At 35.8% G+C, this 19586-nt stretch overlaps 1 protein-coding gene across 4 annotated transcripts in view; it reads right to left on the reverse strand.

Annotated features, from left to right (window-relative positions):
• PHKB (phosphorylase kinase regulatory subunit beta) overlaps nt 1-19586 on the reverse strand; it is a 289132-nt gene that overhangs the window by 102270 nt on the left and 167276 nt on the right. For all 4 annotated transcript variants that reach the window (XM_078062851.1, XM_078062849.1, XM_078062852.1 and 1 more), the window contains 2 exons: nt 17654-17812; nt 6172-6266 (listed from right to left, as the gene is read on the reverse strand). In XM_078062851.1, the coding sequence (XP_077918977.1) occupies nt 6172-6266; nt 17654-17812 (254 nt within the window). The remainder of the gene's footprint in view (nt 1-6171; nt 6267-17653; nt 17813-19586) is intronic.

The raw sequence follows: 19586 nt of genomic DNA on the forward strand, positions 1-19586 counted from the left end.
TTGGGACACCAAAAATAAAGACATTCTTCCCAAAAGGATATGACCCCCAAAATGTGGTTTTATTACAATGTGTAGAGTAACAAAGGTGATAAATAAAAGAATTAAAAATAACTACTAAATATTAGCTTAAGATGGAAGGGAGGTTGAGGTATACCCTTTACAAACAAAGAAACAACACGAACTGTGCAAAGGTAAAGTGTCAAGCAAAAAGAGTTATATCTACAGAGCGCCTGGGTGGCTCAGTCGTTAAGCATCTGCCTTCGGCTCAGGTCATGGTCCCAGGGTCCTGGGATCGAGCCCCGCATCGGGCTCCCTGCTCCGCGGGAAGCCTGCTTCTCCCTCTCCCACTCCCCCTGCTTGTGTTCCCCCTCTCGCTGTGTCTCTCTCTGTCAAATAAATAAAATCTTTAAAAAAAAAAAAAAGAGTTATATCTACATTACTCAGAAATTTGGAGACAGAGGTGAAAACAGGTACGGTTTTTTTAAAAAAAGACTTTTCTGGAGATAGGAAAATGGTGAAATGGCCAATACTCCCAATGTAATGTAATGCAATTGCACTCAGCTGCATTATTTCACTTTTTATATATGCATTTATATAATTTTTATATGTATTCAAAAAAAGAGGCACTGTCTGGGGCTTAGATTTTAAGGATTCTGGCTGAAAAGAGGCCAGGGTTTCAGGATGAAGGTTGCACTGAGTGTGGAGGCCCGGAAGTGGGTGAGCGCAAGGTGTTTTATTAGATCAGCAAGTCTGCTGAGACTGTAGTACAGGAGGATTGGGAGAAATTTGGAGAAACTGCAAGATACAGATGAAAAACAAGAAACTGAGGTGCTGAGTAGGACCTTAAATGTCAGGATATGGAGTTTAGAATCTAACCTGAAGAGAGTAGGGAGTCATGGAAGGTTTTTTGTTTCTGTTTTTTAAGATTTATTTATTTTTTTTTTCTTTTGAGAGAGAGAGAGACAGTGCACGCACAAGCAGGAGGGGCAGGGAGGGGGAGACCCAATCTCAAGCAGACTCCACACAGAGTGCACAGCCCGACTCAGGGCTGGATCTCACAACCCTGAGATCACAACCTGAGCCAAAACCAAGAGTCAGACGCTTAACTGACTACACCACCCAGGTGTCCCATCATGGAAGGTTTTAAGCAAGAAATTCCACTAATGGACCCAGGCTTTAAAAGATCATGTATTCTCAAGCACTGAGAATAAACAGAGGGACTGGAGTCAGAGAGGGATTATTAAAACCATGCCATTGAGTAGTAATGAAGTCTAAGTGGTACATGGCAGTGGGGCTGAATATGAAGAGACAAATATGAATGCTACTGTGAAGGCAGAGCCAATATGAGAACCATCTGGACAGAAGAGCTACTGGCATGAGAAGGGACCACTGAAGGTAATGTCCTTACCCAAGAGAAGGACTATGGAAAGAAAGGCCAATTTGAAGAGAGAAGATAACACATTTGCTATTAGAAATGTGTTTTTGCTCATCAGGGAAATGCAAATCAAAACTACAATGAGTTATCACTTCACACCTGTCAGAATGGATAAAATCAAAAACATAAGTAACAACAGGTGTTAGTGAGGATGTGGAGAGAAAGGAACACTTGTGCACTGTTGGTGGGAATGCAAACTGGTGTAGCCACTCTGGAAAACAGTGTGGAGCTTCCTTAAAAAGTTAAAAATAGAACTACCTTATGATTCAGCAATCGCACTACTGGGTATTTACCCAAAGAATACAAAAACACTAATTCAAAGGGATACATGTACCCCTCTGTGTGTAGCACCATTATTTACAGTAGCCAAATATATGGAAGTAGCCCATGCGTCCATTGACTGATAAATGGAAAAAGAAGATGTGGTATATATACACAATGGAATATTATTCAGCCATAAAAAAGAATGAAATCTTGTCATTTGCAATGACATGAATGGAGCTAGGCAATATAATGCTAAGCGAAGTAAGTCAGAGAAAGACAAATACCATATGATTTCACCCATATGTGGAATTTAAGAAACAAAACATACAAGCAAAAGAAAAAAAATGAGAGAGAAAAAGAGAGAGAGAGAGAGTCAAATCAAGAAACAGACTTTTAATTATAGAGAACAATCTGATGTTACCAGAGTGGACGGTGGGGGGATGGGTTAAATTGGTGATGGAAATTAAGGAGGGCACTTGCTGTGATGAGCACCAGGTGATGTGTAGAAATGTTGAATTACTATATTGTACACCTGAAACTAATATAACACTGTATATTAACTAACTAGAATTAAAATAAAAAATTTTTTTAAATTTTGTAATTCATAAAAAAGGAATGTGTTTTATTTTTTAGACAACATTATTGAAATATGACTGACATACAAAAGCTGTACATATTTAATTTCTACAACTAGATGAGTTGGAGATAAGTACATGTCCAGAAAGGTTGGATTTTAAATACTAGATCTGTGGAGAGATGATCACCAAGTAGTTGGAAATTCAAGTTTAAATATTAGGAAAGAGGTTAGGATTAGAGATATAAATTTAGAGACATTTGCATGAGAAGTCCACTATTTCCCATGACATACCTTCCTCCCACACATACCTTCAAGCACACTCAAACACTCAACTTAAACATTGACTACCTTCTATATAACAGGTGTTATACTATCACAAGTACTGAAGCTATAAACATAAATGAAACATGTTCTCTGATTTCTGGAAACTTACATTCTAAGATCTCGAAAAGGTGGGTTTTGGGGGTTTTTTGGGGGGGTCAAAATCTCACAATACTATAAAGTATATCTGCTGTCATTTACAATACTTTTCTTTCCACTCCTCTAAACTTACTTATAAGAGGGGATTTGTTTTAATCTTTAAGTAACATCAAAAGAAAAGAGCAATTTCTGACTAGTGAGAGAGTAGTGAGGAAGGTCATCCCAGATGATACCACACTTTTCCAACCCCAGTCTTAAACCCAGGTATAAAAAGACTTCCCTTTATGTGAAATTAATTTGCTATGGGTATTGTTAAGAAAATCAATGGCTGTCAATTTAGTCCTCAATGTTTTAGGTTTGTAATTTGCCAATAGCCCTATCTATGCATACTTGAAGGAGTAGACAATTCTATAGTTGTGGCACACTCCTTGCTTTCTGGATTCTGGAAACTTCCTTCTGCCATAAACTTTCTGTGAAGGAATGCATTGATTCATCAGACCTGGGCTGTTCAAACTCTGAACATTCCCAAGAAAGGAGTATTTGCCGGATGGGCTCTTGGCTGGATTCTTGGAATGATCTGTCAGATAAGAGTGTTTTTGCATGCTTAATTAAGGCCATGGGCCATACTGTACCAGTGTGTCCAGATGGTTTATGCTAACAATGTGATTTATGGTGAACATCTGTTTTTGTTTTTGTTTTTTTTTCCCTCTAGGGAGCTAGAGCTTGAATAACCAAGGTCAATCATGCAGGTGCTACATGCCTACATGATTGACCCTCAATAAAAACCCTAGACATTCAAGCTTGAGCAAGTATTGGTTGGCAACACTTTGCATGTGTTTTCACACATCGTTGCTGGGTAATTGTGTCTCACGTGACTCCACTGGGAATGGACACTGGGAAGCTTGTGCCTGGTTTCCTCAAGACTTGCCCTGAGTGCCTTTGCTGATTTTATCTTGCATCCTTTCACTGTAATAAATCATAACTGTAAGTATCAGAGCTTCTAAATCCTGTGAGTTCATCTAGTGAATCACTGAGGCGAAGGATAAATGGGGACCTCTGACACATCTTTCTTCGAAGTCAGGGACTTTTCTTGTTTCCAGAAATTGTCCGAACTTTACTACTCTTCTCATTTTTCCCACCATTTGGTAGGGTTTAAAGCACCTGGCCAATCCCCCCAGATAACTTAATTGCAAAGTCTGACCTGATCAATACTGACCAAGAGAGGGGCTCCTGGGTGGCTTAGTAAGTTAAGTGTCTGCCTTTGGCTCAGGTCAGGATCCCAGGGTCCTGGGATCAAGTCCCATGTTGGGCTCCCTGCTCAGTGGGAAGCCTGCTTCTCCCTCTCCCCCTGCTGATGCTCTCTCTCTCTCTCTCTCTCAAATAAATAAAATCTTTAAAAGATAGTAATAATAATGACCAAGAGGTCTCTGATACCAACATTTCAAGCAGAGGGCTATGTCTACTTCTCTATTTCATCAGTCAATGCCACCCAGTCCCAGCAACAAGACAAGGTCATGTCTGGTCTTGGCTATTGCTTAAATGGCCGAGAAAGTGGCAAAGGCACCTCACCATTTTATATATCACTAAAATCAAGCTGTCAACAGGTGGGGCATGATGGCTCCCAGCAATTTTCTGCTGTCAATCCTCCCATTATCTCCTTCTCAGAAACTGTACACAACTCTGCACAGATGTAATCCCCACGAAGCTGCAAGAGAGAAGCCCTTGTCCTTACCCTACAGTAAGTCTCTTATGTAGGATGTGGCTCCACCTGGGAGGAATGGCACAGATAATTTAGTAGCAACATTAGAAAATGATTTCAATATAAAAAATACACCTAGAGTGAATTCTCCATCAAATTCACTCTCACTCACTTGTACTTTAATAAGCTTTCTTGAATGGGAGAGAAAGAGTTGGAAGTATACTGCATGTCAAAAATTACACAGAACCCACAGCTCTCCTTATATGTATCAAGCATGAAATAACTGTTTAAATTGTAGATTTTGTTAGTTATGTGCTTTGATGCTCTCTGGCTCCTATCCCCACAACTCAAATCTGTAGCCTATTACTTTATTTTCTAAGAAAAGGCTTTGCAGTTTCATTACCCTACAGAAGTGGGTAACACATGTGAAATGCTATGTAAATGACACACACTAGTCTTAAAATGGCTCAGAGTCACAGCACTGGGTAATAGGAAGTTAAATGTATTCCCTATTTTACCATTTCTTCAAGTGAAATTGCATATCTCAAATTTGTACAGAATGTATCCTTGTACTACACTGACACGAGTGGTAACTAAGATAAAGGCCAAATCCTCACCTTATACAGGAGTCAAACAGGCCAGTGAAAAATTCTAACACATATTAACATAGGGATTTTATGTTCTTCAGAAAATCTTAACATTTATTTACAAGTCTCGCAAATAGCTTCTCATCTATAAACCACTCAGAGGAATTACACGTTTTGTTGAAGACCAGCAAAAGAAACAGAGACAGTGTGACAGAATCCAATGGACCTGGATGGCTCTCCCTTTCTCTCATTAAAACAAGTATTTATTTGTGTGTGTATGTCTGTGTGTGTATTATATGTATATGCATGTTTTTTAAAAATATAAGGAGCATTTTGGGTTTTTTGTTTCGTTTTGGTTTTTTTTTGAAGTAGGCTCCATGCCCAGCATGGAGCCCAATGCAGGGCTCAAACTCACAACCATGAGATCAAGGCCTGAGCTGAGATCAAGAGTTGGAAACTTAACCAACTGAGCCACCCAGGTGCCTCAAAAGAAGCATTTTGATTTTATAAGCCTATCTTCTGGAAGTGCTGTTATTCTTATTAAATAAATGTTAACTGTTTGGAATCCCGGGCACACACTCAGGTTCATTCCCTTTCTCCTCAGGCAGTTTCCATAATCCACAACATTTTCATTTTAACAGTCCTCATTACTGGTATCATTTAATACTTGAGGGTTTGCTCAAATCAACATCAATCTTGCTGATCCTGCAAACACTTATTCTGTTGACACAACACAGTCTGAATCCATAGCTACTAAATGTAAAAAATTTTAAATTATTCCTTCACCCAACATGTCACCAAGTACTAAGAACACTCTGTCAGTCACTCAGTCCTGTCACAGAGACACAGAAATGGAGAGACATTAAGCTTTTCATGGGACCCCACTTCTACCTCATATATCCCCTTGCCCACACATACATACTATATCCTCCTGAAGGCATTTAACACCTTAAACTCAACCACTGTTAAGATGAAAACATTTGCCTGGAAGACATCCTGTTGGATACATCTGACTCATACTTCTTCATTAACAAATAATCTTTTACCACAAGTACCTTAACTAACCAAAAAAGAGAAAAGCCTTGCCCTCAGAAAAAGCAATAAAAACCCATTCAGAATAAAATTTCTTTTTAATTAATCTTTAAATGTCCCTAGATGAGTCTAAATTAAGAAAAAAAAATCTCCTTACTTGATTGGAAAACCTCATGCTCACGTTACGTTGATTCTGTAGTGGCACATAGCGCTGGACAGGATCAATGTCTTTAGGACTGATTAATTCATCAGCTGAAAAAAAAAAGAAGGAAAATGACATTATCAAAAATGCATCTGTACAACACTATAAACCAACTAGACCTAATAGCAATAGAATACTTCATCCAACAAGAGCACAATATATATCCTCCCCAATGCACATAGAATATCTTCCATATACTAGGCCATAGAATAATCCTCAATAAATTTAAAGAATTAAAATTATACAAAGTATGATTCTGACCACAATAGAATGAAATTAGAAATCAATCAATAGGAAGAAATTTTAGAATTTCTTCTAAATATATATACATATACATATATACATATATAATTTCTTCTAGAATATAAATACATGGAAATTAACACACTCCTAAATAACCAATGGGTCAAAGAAGAAAACAAATGGGAAATTAGAAAATAGTTTCTAATACATGTTCTGATGAGATGACTGAAAATGAAGACACATATACCAAAACTTATGGATATAGCTAAATCAATGCTCAGTGGAAAATCTGGAGCTGTAAATGCCTATACTAAACAGAAGAAAAACTTCAAATCAGTAACCTATTTCTCCATCTTAAGACAGCAGATGAAAAGAGAAAACTAAATCAAAAGCAAGCAGAAGGAAAGAAATAGTAAAGATTAGAGTGGAAGTTAATGAAATAGAATATAGAAAAGCAATAGGGAATATAAATGAAACCAGAAGTAGATTCTTGAAAAGCTCAAAAGTGGACAAAACTTTAGCTAGACTGACCAAGAAAAAAAGAAGACTCAAATTACTAAATCAGGAATGGAAGTTACGAACATTATCACTGACCTTCAGGATTATATGATAATACTATGAACAAAATGTACACCAATAATTTAGATAACCTAGATGGATACGAACAAATTCCTAGAAATATACACATTACCAAAACTAATTCAAGAAGGAATAGAAAATATAAAGATTTATTTTTATTTATTATTTTTTAATTTTATTATGTTATGTTAATCACCATGCATTACATCATTAGTTTTTGATGTAGTGTTCCACGATTCATTGTTTGCGTATAACACCCAGTGCTCCATTCAATACGTGCCCTCTTTAATACCCATCACCAGGCTAACCCATCAAATTTTATTTATTTGAGTGAGAGAGAGAGAGCACACAGAGTGAGAGCGAGAGGGAGAAGCAGACTCCCCACTGAGCAGAGAGCCTGACACAGGGCTCAATTCCAGGACCCTGAGATCAATAACCCTGAGCCACCTAGGTGCCCCTATAAACACATTTATAACAAGTGACTGAAACCTTCTGGAAAAAACAAACAAAAAAATAAAAACCCAGGACATCATGGCTTCATTGGTGAATTCTATCAGTTAAAAGAAGTAAACCAATCTTTCACACACTTTTCCAAAATAGTAGGGGAAATGCTTTCCAACTCATTCAGAGAGGCCAAAACTACAAAATCAAAACATAAATAACAAAGAAAAGATGAGATAAATTGAACTTTGTCAAATTATAACCTTGTGGACCTCAAAGGACATGATGAAAAAAGTGCAATGATAACCCACAGCATGGGAGAAAATATCTGCAAATCATATATCTTTAAGGGACTTCTGTCTTGAATATATATAAAAAATCTTATGACTCAATAAAAAAAGACAACCCAATTTAAAAATGGCCACAGTACCTGAATAGACACTTCTCCAAAAAAGATACACAAATTACCAATAAGCACATGAAAAGATGCTCAACAACATTAAGTCATTTGGGAAATGCTTATCAAAATCATAATGAGATACCACTTCATATCCATTAGAATGCTATTATCAAAAAGCAGATAAGAACAATGGTTAGAGAGGATGCAGAGAAACTGGAATCCTCATACATTGTTAGATGGAATGCGTTACGGTACAGTTACTTTGAAAAACAGTCTGGAATTTCTCAAAATGTTAAACACAGAGTTACCATATAACTCAGCAATTCTACCCCTAGGTATATACCCAAGAGAAATGAAAACGTCAAACAGTAACTTGTACATGAAAGTTCACAGCAGCATTATTCATAAAAGCAAAAAAATGTAAACAACCCAAATGTCCATCACCAGATGAATGGATAAATCAAATGTGGTATGTACATACAATGGAATGTTATTTGACCATAAAAGGAATTAAGTGTTGATACATCAATGAACCTTGAAAACAGGCTAAGTGAAAAAAGCCAGTCACAAAGGCCAGGCATTATATGATTCAAGGTATATGAAATGTCCAGAATAGGCAAATCTACAGGGATAGAAAGTAGATTAGTGAGTGTCCAGTGTTGGCGGAAAGGGTGAATGGGGAGTAACTGGGTATGAGGTTAGGGATGAGTGGGGAGTAACTGGGTATGAGGTTTTTTGAAGGGTGATGAAAATATTCTAAAATTGTGGTGATGGTTGTACAACTCTCTGTGAATAAACTAAAAACCACTGAATTTAAACTTCGAATAGGTTAAGAGATAGTATGTAAATTATACCTCAATAAAGCTGTTCTAAAAATAATGTATTTGCATTCTCTCAAGAAAGGAAACCAGTTCATGAAGGGGAGACAAAGTGTTTCCTGATACTAAATTCTAGAAGATTTCTGAGGGCATTTTTCCTGGGGCACTAACCAGCATGAAAGCAATGGCTTCAACTGCTATTGTACTGTTGTGCTGGAAGCCCTTTCACCTGGTAGTTCCTTGTGGCAACTATGGATAAAATCCAAGGACATAACAATGAAGGCAGTTTAGAGTGTTTGGAAGGAGAGGGTAGGGAGAAGGTATTAAATCAGTGGTTCTCTGCTGTCTTCTGCTGTAATACCCCTCAGAGAGATTCAGAACCTAAGGCTCAATGGAGCAGGGATTCTCCATGGACATGGAGAGGACTATGCTAGGAAGGTGTGGTGGGAAGAAGACACTGAAATGTAATTCTGCATAACCTCATTGGAGTGCAAGATGGCAGTATCTATGCAAATTTACAGCAGGCATACTCTGTCCCAGCAACTGCACATCTATAAGGTTATCCTAGTTATACTCAGACATGTAAAGGTAATTGAATAATAACATTAAAAAAAAAAAAAGAATTTAACTTCTCCCAAAGTGAATCAGCACAATTTTTGCTGCACTTAAGCTATGAAAATGTCTTCATTTCATATTTGATCTTCAGTTCTTTACTGATTACATAAAAATGACACCATGCTGAGTTTCATATAAATTCACCTGTGTATAATATTTAGTAAAAAAAAAAAAAATACACCTCATTTTCCATAGTTTAGGTACTTCTTTTAGTCAGTGAATAATTCTGAAAAACAGAGCAGAGAGTCAACCACAGAAATGCTTGTAAATTTCTTCGCAGCTGGGGTTATGCTTCTCATTATACAGGTATTTCTATTCCGGTTTAACTTGAGGGCACATGAGCAAGGCTATCCACTAGATAAAATCACCAAAGGTGTTTTTCATAACTCTTGAAAGATGTTTTTAATAATAATAAAAGTGATATTACTGATAGCATGACAAGAAAGAGGAGGAACAGCGCGGCCACAGCTGCCTCTGCCACAGGAAGCACAGCAACGCTCACACAGTGCTGACTATGTTCCTCGCCTCATTTGAGCATTTCATGTAAACTAATTCATTAATCTTCACCACAACCTCGTCATTTTACAGATGACAAAATGGAGGCGTGGAGGGGCTGAGCCACTTGCACACAGCAGGTAAATGACAGAGTTTAGATTCAAGCACAGTCAGTCTCTCTCTCGAGTCTGCACTCATAGCCCAGACTAATCTTACCCTTTAAGAACACTGACACTGTACACAACACAGATGGAAAAGATACCAAGAGGAGAAAACATTAAACAAATAATTTAGACCTTGACAGGTTATATCTTTCCTATTCAAATCACAGAACATTCTTCTACCTCTGAAAAAAGTATACTTTTGCAAAATTTAAACCAAACCAATATAGGCTTAATTATGGCAAATACCACCATATAATTTCTGTTTATTATTATCAGTTGAGCTCATGATGCAGGGTTGATTAGTACAGTGATATTCTAAATAGCACCAAATTATTTCCCTATCTCATTTGTCTGATCACTGAGATGTGAAAAGATTTCCACTACCAACAAGCATTTTACATAATGTTTCACTGTCTTTCTACAGAAATGAAATTCTACCTTTATTTTTTTGTTATTTATAAATGACAGAAAAATTAAGAAATCTTATATCCTTGGAAAGAATAAATGCTAATCTATTAAAATTGATATGGATCAAACAGTTAACCAGGTCTCTTGAAAAAGCTTATTTCTTTGCATTTCCTTCTCATTTCTCTATTTGTACTGCATCTATATATCTAGTTTGACATTCCAACTTATACCACGTGCTCATCTATAACCCCACAGGCTGTATGCTTCTCATTCATGGCTATTCCCCATTTTCTAGCACAGCATCTGCCATACAGTAGGTGCTCAAGAGACTTATTAAACAAAATAATAAGCTGGTGGGTTAACAAATTTGGAAACATCAATTGCTGTAATCATTGCTTTAATTTCCATAATGGTAAAAGTGACTAATGTCTCAAAAGATCAGGTTAATGGACATTTTTTTTTTTTACTTCATTGATTTTTAACATTCAGGAGGCAAAACAGAGTTCCTCACTGTGCCGATTCCCTGGCACTGGCTTTCTGGTGAAGAGCGAAAGCCTGAAAGAACTTGTGCCCGACCAACTACAGAATATGTAAAATGAAAATAAGGGAACAAGGATAAAAGAGCAATGGCTTTCTACATTTCACAGTATGGTACCAAACCTCACAGATAATCAAGCATTTCTATAAATAGGCACAGCTGTCCTTAAAGACAACAGATTAGGTTCATTAATATTTGTATGTTTGGTGTATAGAAATTTTATGAAAAATACACCGGGTTTACTTCAGTCATTATTGAGGGTAAAAAGAAAACATCAAGAAGAATTTTTGTTTCTTTAATAAAATGACAATTCAAAGGAAATTTAACAGAGCAAGTATTTTTCACCATGACACCAAAATTACAGAGGACACACTAAATAGGCTTAGCAGATAATTTATAGGGTAAAATTATGTGCTTCAAAGCCTGATTCTCAGCTGCCGTGACACATATTAGTAACACATGTATTAAGATACAAGCTACAGAGAAAAAGAAAATGTAGATCCTCAACCTCATACACTATACCAAAAAAAAAATTCAAATTTATAAATGTTTTTAACTCAATTGACTAACAGGGATGGATTTCTTAAAATTAAATGTTAAATTCCATGGCCAGAATTAAATTGAAAAATAATGATAGATCTAATTATATAAAGATTTTAAATTTTGTTCATCAAAAAGCAATGCAAAAAAGTTCAGAAGCAAGCAAACTAGGAAAATACCAAAGAGGTTTAGTACACCTAATATATAAAACATTCATGCAGACTGATAAGAAAACCCATAAAAATCAAGGTTAAATGGGCAAAGCAAACCAGACAATTCATAGAGGACAAAAAAATGACTAAGAAATATATTTTTAACAATAAGCATGTAAATGAAAACAGGATACAAATTAATATCTTATTAAGTTAGCAAGGTTTTTATCTTTAATGAGCATACTTAATGCCACAAAGGTTAGAGGTGATACAATCACCCTGCAGACTCCTGAATAAGTCAGTAAAGTGTCAGTCATGGGCTATGTGACCTTGGGTGAGTTGCTAAACTCTTCTGAGCCTCAGTTATGACATATGGTATCCATCTCATAAAGAAGCTAGGAGGGTTACCTAGTATAATACTTACAAAGGACAGAGCACAGAATTGGATACATTTTAAGGCAGGTATTATTAGTATTTCTGGGAAACAGTCTGGCAGTATATATGCAGTCTTCTCAGACTCTAGGCATCACTGCTTTTATATTCAATTTTACTAATATATTTAAGCATGGGATCATAAATTTTTATACAAGTTTTCTAGCCCTAGTAGAAATTCAACTAAAAAGTTTAGTTTTAAGAAAGCCAGAAATTTATATAATAAGCTAAAGGAGGAAAATGTTCTTAGGTGAAGATTTTAAAGGCATACTGTGTTACATACACTCTCAAGACGTTTATAATGCTGGCTGCACAGAAATCCCACTTTAGGGCACTAGCAGTCACACAGATACCATGAAAAAGATAACAAAAGTGCTTAGAAATCGATGTCTTTCTGCTTGAAGTTTCCTGAAGTGTAACAGCTGGGAAATCTCTCAGCAACCACAATGTAGAAATATATCTGTATAATCTTATCTGTTCGTTTTATCTTTAACTGATCAGTACCAAAACCAGGTGCTATTCGGAGGAAGGAGTCAACCGCATTTGAAGTCAAGAGACCAATGAAAATCAAGACCAGTTTCTTATGTCCTCATGCACACTAGGGGGCACTTGATCACTAACTTTAGCTTTAAAAAGCATTAGATTTCCAGGTTTAATCAGTAGCTTTTATATCTGATGTCAACTGGGCAAAAAATACCATGATTGAAATCAAATGCAAATGGACTCACCTTAGTTACAAACATTGGAATAAGGAAGTAGTATATCAGAATAACTAGGCTGCCCTCAGAGAGACAGATAAATTTCCTACGTTGTCACATTCTTGCTGTAAGAGCTACTGGGTATCAGTGACTAGCATACAGTAGGCCTCTACAAATAGCTGCTAAATCATGGAGAAGATGAATGGTTAAGTAGCAACTAGGGAAGCACTTTATTCCTGTGATGTTTTGTGGCTATGGGGGTACCTACAAGGAGGGCCCATGAGCACCCTGAGTTGCCTGGATAATAAGAACTATGAAATACATTTTAACAAATACTATCTCCTAAATGGCGGCTGAGAGAGGGAGGGAGGGTAGAAGGAAGTACAGGAAATAGAACCATTTAAGTATGTATCTGTCCTACAGTAAATGCTTTATGTATATTTTTTCATCAGTTAATCCTTATAAAGAAACTGATGATATGAAAGTTAAGAAAATTCTTCAAGTCATGTAAGTGGTAAATAGTAGAAACTGCATTGAAATCCCGAACTGTCTAGTTCCTTAAGTTTATGAATCCAAAACTGTTAATCTTTCCATCACAGTCCAAGAAAAAGATGAAGAAAAGAAAAAAAGGAAGAGAAACTAGCAGAGAAGGAAGTGAAGGAAAAAGATGATTATATCAGAGAAATAATCTATATCAAATGGTTGGTTACAAGTGTACTAGGTGTTAACAATCATTTAAAATATAGTTTCTACTGGAAAATAAATTGGATTCCAAATAATGACTTACCAAAGAACATCAGACACCCAAGAAATTAAGTTGGGACCTTTATATGTATATAACATTTTGAATATTTTAAAGTACCTCTATATCTATCTTATCACTTTAAAAGTCCCTTATTAACACTCCTAGGAAATTCAATAACACCCACCTCAAAAAGAAAAAAAGAATCCTTTGTGAAATTCAAGAAAATTTTCATTCACCTGAATATTCTGGGAGTTTGTGTGTGTTGGAGAGAAAGTTGTAGTTAATTAAAATTGCTCAATATTTTCAGAGCACCTGGGTGGTGCAGTTGGTTGAGCATCCAACTCTTTGATTTCGGCTCAGGTCATGATCTCATGGGTCATGAGATCGAGCCCCACATCGGGCTGCACTCAGTGGGGAGTCTGCTTGAAGATTCTCTCCCTCTGCCCCCCACTCTTGCATTTTCTGCTTCTAAAATAAATTAAATCTTTAAAAAAATTGCTCAATATTTTCAAGTTTAATCAGAGAACATGCCTTGTTTTAACTCTTGTTATTTATTATTAGTGTTTTCAAAGTATCCATCCTAAAAAAAATTCTTCCATCCACCTATCTTAAGTTATAGAGTATATAATGCTCTAATCTTTAATGATTTGGCATCTTATAGTGGTGCCTAAATGAAGGTCATGATCATGAATGTCTGATGTATACAGGATAAGGAAAGTTAACTGCATATATGTTGAAAAGAAAAGCTAAAGTCTAGAAGTCAGATATTTTTTAAAGCTAAACAACTGGTATGTTAGTTTCTCTTTTTAAAAACATTGAATAAGAACATATATTAAAATTAAGTAATGGCTTTGGGGAAGTTTTAGAGTAAGTTATCATTAACTTTGTTATATTTCTCGTTTTCTTAACCTCAAAAAAATTTCAATCCAAAGGTCATGATTTTCAAGTGACTTTTTATGTGATAAATACTTTTAATGTTATTTTTGCAAAACACTTAAAAAGGTACTTCCCAAAGATACAAATGTAGTGATCTGAAGGGACACCTGCACCCCAATGTTTATAGTAACAGGGTCCACAATAGCCAAACTATGGAAAGAGCCCAGATGTCCATTGACAGATGAATGGATAAAGAAGATGTGGTTTATATACACAATGGAATATTATGCAGCCACAAAAAAAACCCCCAAAATCTTGCCATTTGCAACGACATGGATGGAACCAGAGGGTATTATGCGAAGCGAAATAAGTCAATCAGAGAAAGACATGTATCATATGATCTCACTGATATGTGGAATTTAAGAAACAAAACAGAGGATCATAGGGGAAGAGAGGAAAAAATAGAACAAGATGAAACCAGAGAGGGAGACAAACCATAAGAAACGCTTAATCACAGGAAACAAACTGAGGGTTGCTGAAGGGAGGGGGCTGGAGGGATATGGTAATTGGGTGATGGACATTAAGGAGGGCATGTGATATAATGAACACTGGGTATTATATAAGACTGATGAATCACAGGCCTGTACCTCTGATACCAATAATACATTACATGTTAATTAACTGAATTTAAATAAAAAATGTTTTAAAAAAAGGTACACTGTGTTCTACAGACTGATCATCTCTTACATGGACAGTTTCTAAATTTCCAAATTCCAATAACGATTAAAGGTATAGCTAATGATCATTTTATTCTAAGACAAGTCAAATGTTATACCTTAAAATATGTCTTACCTGGTTTAAAATAAACATGTTTATAATTTATTGACCTATTTTATAGCAACCACTGATTTTCTTAAAATCTAAATTTTCTGAAGAAAAAAATACTGTAATAATTAACCATTTCCTAAGAATACACTGGGTAGTTCAGGTCTTAGGCCAAGAAACAGCATATTGAGTCTTTTTGCTCTAACAATGGGATGAAAGTCATATAATTTTGTTGGATAATTATCCATTAGGGTATATATATATAAAAGCAAAATATTGTTATTAGATTTCACTGGATACAAACTGGCCTGAATTAGTAAAAGTCACATATTATAGAATAATTTCAAAGATTTACTGTTCTATTATGTTCAGATAACTCCAATTAACTGCCCACAAAATGCTGTCAAGCAGATATCCAACCAAGCCTCCTTTAATGAATAAGACTTTGTTAGTAAATGTGGTGCCTGGAATCTCAGTAACATCCATAGAAATTTGATGTTCTTGGGGGCAAGTAAACAACACTTAAGAACAACTAAATGATTTAGTCTTCCGAGATCTTACTCATCTTAACCAAGTGAGTTTGTTAACCAAATGACACACAGCTAGGTCAGAGTGCTAATGAATATGTAGCATCTCTTTTTTCAGCAGGAGAGAAAGTACGTGGTTTCATAGTTTGCAACACATATTTCTTAACTGCCTTTTTAGGAGCTCAGCAGGGAAAAGAGAAATTGACTCTTTCTTTGAAGTGTTTCTTCTTCTTTTTGGTCATGAAACAGATGAGAAGGTATGGCCTGGACTATTTCTGTTCACACTTGTCTTAACATAAGGAAATGCTATCTACACTCAAAATCTGTCTACATTCAATACATTTAGAGTAAAGAAGGTCCAATGCTTTTTTACTGATTGATACTATTTTCAATTTCTTCCTTTTTAAAAGCCCAAGTTGCTTATGTATAGTACAGTCAATTCTGCATTCCCAGTTCATTAGCCTTCTCAATTTTATTCAGAGACTTTGCTAAATAGCACTCTTTCTAGCACTCAATCACAGACTAGATATAGAGCAAAAAGAAGGATGATACAGGTTTAGATCTCAAATTCAATATCCCAAGTTCCAGTTTTCAACCTCAGAATCAGAAAAATTTCATCATGCTCAATTGTAATTTCCAAGCTGCAGTATATAGGAATTTATGATTCTGATGTTAAAATTCTTGGCCTTAGATCAGTTAACTACTCCTTTACTACAACATGTTTTATTCAGCTATGAGTATCACCAGAAGGCTTCTTTGTATTCATGCTAGTGAGATGGAAATAACTTTCTAACCAGAGATAATCTTACCAACTCGGCTTGATTCTAAGAAAACAACTTCATGTATGTATTTTTTTTTCTTTTGGAAAATCTAAAAGCAAAATCTGTATAAATAATATCAACTCCTTATCAAAAAGCTGTCCCCTTAAAAGAAGAAAATTTTTCTACAGGTTCTTAAATTAGCATTAAGTATATTTGGAGACCCAAAAATGCAGTTAGGAAACAAGCAAATTGAAAACAGCATTAACTTAATTTTCTCTTCTTTGGTTAGCTTCTGTGTGCTCTTATATGTCATTTGTGTAAAGCTTGAATTGGAAACCTGAAATATTCTTCCCTAATGGAATGTAAAAAAAGAAACCAAAGATGATTACTCTTACAACACAAATTTAGCATTTATGCAGTAATACTGGGAACAACAAAGACAATAACACTACTTCACATAGTAAGCAGTTCTTCTACTGCAGGTACAGGTATTTACAATCAGCCTGTTTCATAATTTGTTCGCCATTAAGGAATTCTGACTCTAATATGATAGCCTTTTTGATGGGAACGCTAGTAATATTTGAAATTTTAGCAAGCAATGATGCAGAAAGATGCATAATAATGCTTTTGTGTGTGTGTGTTCATTAAATTAGCTTTCATTTCATTGTGTCCACAGAGTACTCATAGTCAGCACAAGTTTTAGAATAAACTGGAAAATCTTCAAAAAATTGTGAATAATGCTCCCATTAAGCCTCTAAGCTAACTGAGTAAATTGCCAATGTATATTTATGGGAAAGAAGAGAACTCTGAGATAACCAATTCCTTTTGGCAAGTGGTTTACTAAAGCTATGACCAAGCATAAAATCAGAATTTTTTATGTTACATAAAAGTAACTCAAAGTTCCCACAGTGTCCTGCTAGAAACCTATCCACCAAGCTGAATGAAGCCCCTAAATGATCATAATGGTACCCACACCTACTTGACATTCTTCCCAGAAACCGTCCATCATTATTCAGTGAAACAGACACATTAATATACCTTTACATACTAAGAAACTCCCCCAAGACCTCTTAACAGTATGAAACACGACCCAAATCCAAGAAAGATGTCAGCAAAAATATACTTACTTCTAACAGCTTGATACCAAGGGGAAAAAATGTTCCCAACCTTCTCCACTTACCCAGGAGTTTTGCAATGATATAAAGGGCTTGTCCCCAAAGAAAGAGTTTTCCATCACGGCCACAGTTGCTAGGAAATCGCTTTTGACTACCAGGGTTTCTTTTCTCATATTCTACAAAATCAGCTGGCACATAATAGTACTTTGGTATGACAGGATAACCTATGGAATTTAAAAATAAATATTTGAAATATAAAAATCAGTGTCCTCCCCAAATTTTCCCTTCAAGAAACTGCAACGTTTGAGAGCAGAGAGAGATAGGTTGTAAAAGAAGTAACAGATTTGACAGGCTACAGGATACTGGATATATTGGCTTTCAGAAACTGCCAGTGAAAAACATGAAAAAAGCTCCTGGATTTTAAAACACTAATTTGACAGCATATGTTATCCTTTAGCCAATAATGTGTACATAATCTCCTTTAACAACATTTAGTTTTAACAACTTTAAATGAATCAATAAAAATACAGTATGCAAACATTTAGAGCCATAGAAGTTTTCTTTAATAGGATTAGTCCACAGAAGCATTACAAATGAGATACTGTGTAATCTCAAATGAAGAATTATAACCCTGAGCCATTGCTTAAAGCAAAGAAATCCCCATTTCAAACATTAAATCCACTATCTACCATTCAATATCACTGAAGAGAAAAAAAAAATCCATCCTCCCCTGTGACCAACTTGTTTAAAAACATTTCTTGAAGGGCACGGGGTGTTATATATAAGTGATGAATAACTGAATTCTACTCCTGAAACCAATACTACCCTATATGTTAACTAACTTGAATATAAATAAAATCCTGGAAATAAATAAATTCCTTGATAGAAACTAAAATTTATTATTTAAAGCCTAAAATCTTTGTGGGTGACATGAAAGAAAAAAGAAAAAACACTCTTGTAGAATGCTAGAGAAGACTTTTTGCACTATCAGCCCACAGTAAACTTATTTTTCCTAATAAAATTACACAGATTTCCCACAAATTTGCTTCCTTCATACATCAATCAATTGTGATATTTGGTTTATTTATTTATTTTAAATTCAATTATTTATTTATTTTAAATTCAATCACCCAACATATAGTACATCATTAGTTTTTGATATAATGTTCAATGATTCATTAGTTGCATATAACACCCAGTGCTCATCACATGACGTGCCCTCCTTAATGCCCATCACCCAGTCACCCCATCCCCCCACCCACCTCCCTTTCTGCAACCCTCAGTTTGTTTCCCGGAGTCAAGAGTCTCATACGGTTTGTCTCCATCTCAGATTTCTTCCCATTCAGTTTTCCCTTTCTTCCCCTATGGTCCTCTGCACTATTCCTTATGTTCCACATATGAGTGAAACCATATGATAATTGCCTTTCTCTGATTGACTTCTTTCACTTAGCATAATCCCTTCCAGTTCCATTCATGTCGATGTAAATGGTAGGTATTCATCCTTTCTGATGGCTGAGTAATATTCCATTGTATATATGAACCACATCTTCTTTATCCATTCATCTGCTGAAGGATGTCTGGGCTCTTTCCACAGTTTGGCTATTATAGACATTGCTGCTATGAACACCGGGGAGCATGTGCCCATTCTTTTCACTACATCTGTATCTTTGGAGTAAATACCCAGTAGCGCAATTGCTAGGTCATAGGGTAGCTCTATTTTTAACATCTTGAGGAACCTCCAAACTGTTTTCCAGAGTGGCTGTACCAGCTTGCATTCCCACCAACACTGTAAGAGGGTTCCTCTTTCTCCACAACCTCGTCAACATTTGTTGTTCCCTGTTTTGTTAATTTTAGCCATTCTGACTGGTGTGAGGTGGTATCTCATTGTGGTTTTGATTTGTATTTCCCTGATGGCAAGTGATGTGGAGCATTTTTTCATGTGTCTTTCAGCCATTTGTATGTCTTCTTTGGAGAAGTATCTGTTCATGTCTTTGGCCC

Source organism: Halichoerus grypus, chromosome 15 (assembly GCF_964656455.1).
Source record: "Halichoerus grypus chromosome 15, mHalGry1.hap1.1, whole genome shotgun sequence".
NCBI classification, from domain to species: domain Eukaryota; kingdom Metazoa; phylum Chordata; class Mammalia; order Carnivora; family Phocidae; genus Halichoerus; species Halichoerus grypus.